General features: G+C 43.3%; 1 protein-coding gene across 1 annotated transcript; it reads left to right on the plus strand.

Annotated features, from left to right (window-relative positions):
• Positions 1–2894: 2894 nt before the first annotated feature.
• epcam (epithelial cell adhesion molecule) lies at positions 2895–5615 on the plus strand. The gene is made up of 9 exons (XM_037466433.2): positions 2895–3221; positions 3796–3903; positions 3993–4251; positions 4348–4413; positions 4534–4600; positions 4681–4779; positions 4864–5061; positions 5134–5178; positions 5261–5615. The coding sequence occupies exons 1-9, from the start codon at positions 3161–3163 to the stop codon at positions 5282–5284; spliced, it is 927 nt and encodes a 308-aa protein (XP_037322330.2). The 5' UTR covers positions 2895–3160; the 3' UTR covers positions 5285–5615.
• Positions 5616–6130: the final 515 nt, after the last annotated feature.

The raw sequence follows: 6130 nt of genomic DNA on the forward strand, positions 1-6130 counted from the left end.
GACATCGTAAACCTCTGGGAAGGGGAACACCTATATTTCCCTGATTATGTGTCAGCCTCCCAACAATAGGTGGACGGTCCCCGGTGGCACTCGGTTTTGTTCTGCTCGCTGTAAGACCACAGAATGTCTTCTGTCACCCTTTCATTGGAGATTACTGATATTTCACGGTGTGATATTTTGTGTCTTTGTTTGAGTCAGTATCAAAGATGCTTTTCCTGAGTTTAAATATAACCATTGAGATGTTATATAACCATGCCTGTGGTTTACCCTATACTTGGTAATACAGTACAGCGATATAATAACATCAGACCCTATAAACATGAACTGAATTGACCCGTTCATTGTTTGCGATCACTGCATTCTGCCTAATCCTACTCATATGGCATTGATTTATCACCGGAGATAGTGCAGAGATAACGCAATGCCGAGCTGGTTTATGAGCTCCGTGGGATCGATTGTCGTGGCCTTTTGACATTCAGGTCATACTAGCGATTGTCTGGGTTGCTTATCGGTGGCTGATTCAGCACCGTTTGAGCGATCGCTGACTCTCGCAGTGAAGGTTCCCTCTGATAGGTCAAACTGGACTTGAATTGAATTGACAAGGCTTCCAGAGCCATGCTAGTGGGTGCAGCCAGGCTTTGCTAACCTGTTTACAACCCTTCCCTTTCCTTTTGTTAAAAAAAGTATTCATGGCAGTCAGCTGCAGGACACATATTAATATTTACCTTGTTTGCACACCAAGAAAGTCATTTTGTCATAAAATTGTTGAAGCATCTGTGAAAATGTTTTATTAAAAGAATACCCTAAAGACCAGTCTTTCACTGAAGCTACGATAGCCGTGGACCAATCTTACTGACTTCAGTTCAAAAGAACTCCACGGGTTTTGGATTCACCCCGAGTGGGACAGGAGGAATCAACATTTCATGGCGATCCATCCGGTAGATTTCCAAATGTTTGCCTTAAAAACGGATATGGCCACTGTTAGGGGTGAATAAATACTTTACACCCAACAAATGACCATTCATATATCAACTACTACCAGTGTAACAGCTCAAATTTTTGTGAATGCCTCTATGATTAACAAATAATCCAAAAACCATTTGATGATTTAATTCTAGAATGGCTCATTAAAAACCTAAAGGACCTTTCAGTTTTTGAATTTAGAGCTCTGACAAAATCCAGTATACTTTACTCAAAGATGTCACTTTGTGCATTACATCCAAAATACTAAATTAGGTTTTTGCTTTTTTGTACAGCAACAACTCTTGAACCACAGGTGTCACTAGTTCACATTGGTGAAGGCTGCATTCCAGTGAGGGAGCCTTCACGCACACACACACACACACACACACACACACACACACACACACACACACACACACACACACACACACACACACACACACACACACACACACACACACACTACCAGGCCTCCTCAACACAAAAATCATTGATGCTATTGGTTACTCCTGCGTTTGACTTGTATTCTTTGCAACAAAAAGTCTATAGGTGCTTATGTTTATACTGTGTCCTGTTCATTTGCTTTGTAATTAGCTTCATGCAATGTTTTCAGAATTGAAAGAGGAAAATAAAAACCTCTTATTCTGGTTGTTTGTCCCCTCCCCACACTGCTGGCATGTTGTCAAACCACTGAAATTGCCTTGATGGGCTAATTTTACTGGTGAGGTATGCAGGTAACTTCAAACTAAGTCCTTGCTGGAGAGACTATGGTTCATCAGAGAACTCATGGGGAAGAGTGTGCAAACCTTCACCTGTGCTCAGGATCACTCCGTTTTGTGTTACTCTACTTTTAATCCTCTCCATCAACCACAGTCAGGGTTTCGTAATACAACCGGTTTGGCAAAGTATCCTTCAGAGCATGGTGCCTCCCATTTTACATACATAGGCTCTTCTGTCTTTGAAATTTTAGGTGAAATTTGAATCAAAACTACAGTATATAGAAACAATAACCTATAGACATCATGAATGAGGATAGAAACTATCGGGGGCACTGCTTGTTAAAAGTATTTCTCAGGAAGAGTCTCTACGCAAGCTGAGGCCGTGACTCATCGTGTCATCCAACAGAGCGTGACTCACAACACCTGGAAAATGTTTTCCCAAGTCCCTGGTTTCTGTCTGAATGATGTCATCGGGTCACTAGATTTGAATGAGATACATGTTTACAACAACTGCTTATATCATGTGCATTTTGTGCACATATTGGGATAGTTTGAATGTGACACTGCCTAATGTTTTGAGTGTAGTCCAACATTATATGATGTCTAAGTAGCTGAGGGAATGCCGAGTCAGACATGACGAAACTTCAAAGTGATAACAAAATATCACATGGAAATATTGTAATGGTAAATATAACATAATGTGGATAAATTAATATTACTCTAAAAGGTTAGTTTAAAACTATATGGTGTAAGCTGTGTTTTATAGATAATAATCTTGCAGGCTAGTTACAATGAAACAACAAAGACCTTTACATATCAAAAGACGCCGTTAGCTGCAATATTAACACAGAGATTAGCACACAATTAAGAGTAATTTAGTTGACGCTAAATGACATGTAATGTAATATAATGTAATCTAACACAAAGTATAAAGGGCCACTTTAATCTTCACTCTATACAGAGATAAGACACACATTAAACACAAACGCACTGTGACAATGATTCTGAAGTTAAAGAAGAAAGTTGAATTGTAAACTGAAACTGAATAAAATATTTTAACAGAGAGAGAGAGAGAGAGAGAGAGAGAGAGAGAGAGAGACCAAATATGGTCACACCGGTGAAAAGGTGCGCCTCACGAGCAAACCCCGCCCACTCCTTAGTCGACGCAAACAGGTGTGTCGTCAATAAAGTAGTTGTGTATAAATGTTCTTCACAAGAACTCTAGCATCAGTTGGCCAGCAGCCCCGGAGGGATAATCAACAAGCAGCACCTCTAATTCCGGGTTTGAGTCGTTTGTCTCTGTGCGCGCGCGCGTCCTCTAACAGGTTGAACCAAGACACACCTGCAGGGAGAAGAAAGGAAGCCTTGTGTTCCCTCGAACACCATTCTTCACTCCATCTTTGCCCTCTGCGGACGACGGAGGGGACAGAAAGATTTTCCTGGCTTTTTCTAAAAGGCTTTTTTTGATTAATTTCATCATGAATATGTGGATTGTTCTCGCCATCGTTGCCTTCGCGGCCGGAGCCTCAGCCCAAAGTTGTAAGTACCTTTTTGTTTGGATCTAATACTTTCAACGCAGTGTGGACAAAGCGTCGCTTCGACGTCTTTGGGCTCTTTCTCCTCCAACCTAAAATGCGCTTTCTTGACACTTATTTTTATTTTATTTAAAAAAAGAATAAGAGTTCAAGTGTTTCCTTTTGATGTCGTGTGTTCATTCTTTTATGACCTTAAGTGTAACTTATGGTCTTCCAAAGTGGTCTATATGCGGGGAAAAGGGTGGGTCGGGAGGAGGGGGAAGGGGGGTTGTTTACAGGTAGTTTCGTTGTTGCGTGGGGGTTGGGAGGAACCAACGCCCAGGTGTAAACCTGCTGCTCTACCTGCTGTGCTGCCCCCTCTGTTCAGAGCGCTGTATGACATACACTACAGGAAGTGCCTGCACAAAGCCCAGTGTGCATTCTGGATCTTTCCCTAGTTTTTTTTTTGTCAAGGATTTTCGACTCCTGTTGCGTAATGGGTCTTGCGGGGTAGTGGCAATAAAAGACATTATTGCTAGAGGTGTTTTAATAGTCTTGTGAGTCTCTTGTCCTGACTTTTTCTTTTTTTTTTCTTTTAGGTTCATGTGCAACAATGAAGTGGGCCACCTGTGACGGTGAGGGAGCTGCATGCGGTTGCAGCATTCTGATTGGCGACAGCAACCCCCAACCTCTGAACTGCAGCGCACGTAAGTAAAATATATATATTGTGATCGGGACTATTTTATTTGCCGTTTGCTCACTATTTGGCTCTTTTTTTTCTTCTTCTTGTCCCCAGTGATCCCCAAGTGCTTCTTGATGAAGGCTGAAATGTACAGAGCCAAGAAGGGCCTGGACACGCGTAGCGGTGGGAAGCCGGTGGAGTCGGCCTTTGTGGACAACGACGGCATCTACGACCCAGATTGCGAGAATAACGGCAAGTTCAGGGCCAAGCAGTGCAACAACACCGAGGAGTGCTGGTGCGTCAACAGCGCCGGCGTCCGTCGTACCGACAAGGGAGACAAGAATCTCGTGTGTGAGAAGCTGGTGGAGACCCAGTGAGTGTTGCACACCTTCGTTGTGGGTGAATGGTGTCGATGTTTTTGGCCGCTAAATGTTAACCATTTCTCTCGTTTTCTCGCACCCTTCTTCAGCTGGCTCCGTCTGCAGCTGACGCACAAACCGGTTACGACTCCGCTGAGTGCCGAAAATCTGAAGGCGTGAGTGCATTCAACGGACGCCATTTTAAGTCCATCAAATGACAATTAAATTGCATTGTAGACCGCATGCTTTAATACGGCATTGCAACTTCTAACTTTCTGCATTCTTCCCTAATGTAGTGCCATTGCCGATGCCATTAACAAACGGTACACCAACTTTGACAAGCAGCTGGTCTCAGCCGTTGAGGTGAGTGAAGTTTATTTCTGTCCGTCGTGGCAACAACGGCCTTGATGTACCCGACTAACTAGGCGTCTTGTTTTGCGCAGTACGACGCCGATGCCCGCATGATAGTGGTGGACGTGAAGAAGGAAAAGGGAGAACGCAAGACGGACCTGGCCAATATGGCCTACTACATGGAGAAAGATGTAGGTTCCTTCCCCGCTTATTTAAAGCTTGCATGTGGCCTGGAGCGATGCCCCTTTAACTGACTCCTTGTTGCTTGCCCACAGGTGAAGGTGTTGCCTCTGTTCAAGAACCCGGAGAAGTTTGTGCCAGTCGTCGGCGGCCAGACGCTGGAGATGGAGAACATCCTGGTGTACTACGTGGATGAGGACCCACCCACCTTCACCATGAAGCACCTGTCGGGCGGCATCATCGCAGTCATTGTGGTGGTGGTGCTGGCAGTGATCGCCGGCCTGCTGGTTCTGGTGAGTTTAATTTTCATCTGAACATGTTCTTTATAAATTTGTATGGTTTGCTGATTTTTTTTGTTTGTGCAGTTCTTTGCCAGAAAGAGACAGAATCAGAAGTACAACAAAGCCCAGGTGAGCTGGACTTCCTGTGACTGAACTTGTTGCTTAGTACTGAGAATGTGTTTTTAACAAGTGGTTTTTTTTGTCTCCTCAGCAAAGGGAAATGGAGCCCATGTAAAGTGTTCATTGCAGCGGGAATCTATGAAGAATCAGCTTGTATATTTTGGAAAAACTTAGCGGTGGGATTGTGCCAATTATTCTTTTTACTTGAGGAATACAGATTTCTCTTTTTCTCGTCAAAGCTGGTACATTAATTTATAGACTAAAGTCTTAATGCAACACCCCTCTTCATGACATTAGGAACATAGCTTTTTAAAACATGCTCCTCACATGCTGCATTTTAATGTTTGAATGTGATGAATGGTCTGATACTTGGCTTGTACAGTTTCCTACAAATGTGTTTTGGTCTTGGTTTTTTTTTTTTTTAATAAAAATTTTTTTAAAGACACTACCGTGGTCCAGGTTTTTGTATGGGATTGTCTGCTCAGTGGAAAAGTACAGCTAATGAGAGGGAAGGGAATGTCTAGCACAAGATGGCTGCTCTGGTTGCGCTGAGATACCCAGATCAGCTAGTTATGTGTGGCAGCAGTGTTTAGAGTGAGTCATTGTTCTCCACAACCAACCCGAAACTGCTGTTTAGCATGTGGTTCCATGTAGTTTGGACTTCCTGTTCTCAATTTTTAGGGTTTCATAAAAATCTGCTGTAAATCATTTGTCTGGCCTCACTGATTTCTGCTACCTTTACGGAGAGGAGCGCACAAACCAGACAAGTCGTATATTTCAATTTGCAAAGGAGAAGCCCAGCCACACAGCGTATGCAGTGTCTGACAGACCTTTTCATCAGCCTTTTATTGTAGCCTTCACACATACACAACAGGGTGGAACGTGTGGGGGCTTCCTGTGTCCTAAAGTGGTGCAGAGTTCATATGCATTGATCTCTTGTAAAGCATCCTGTGTCAGGGGT

The sequence above is a fragment of the Pungitius pungitius genome, chromosome 13 (assembly GCF_949316345.1).
Source record: "Pungitius pungitius chromosome 13, fPunPun2.1, whole genome shotgun sequence".
In the NCBI taxonomy this organism is placed as follows: domain Eukaryota; kingdom Metazoa; phylum Chordata; class Actinopteri; order Perciformes; family Gasterosteidae; genus Pungitius; species Pungitius pungitius.

Excerpts from the sequence above, each read along its gene's own strand:
- epcam (XM_037466433.2), top strand. The coding sequence starts at position 3,161 with ATGAATATGTGGATTGTTCTCGCCATCGTTGCCTTCGCGGCCGGAGCC. Across the intron at positions 4,780-4,863 it reads CCTACTACATGGAGAAAGAT|GTGAAGGTGTTGCCTCTGTT; the intron begins GTAGGTTCCTTC and ends GCTTGCCCACAG. Across the intron at positions 5,179-5,260 it reads AGAAGTACAACAAAGCCCAG|CAAAGGGAAATGGAGCCCAT; the intron begins GTGAGCTGGACT and ends TTGTCTCCTCAG.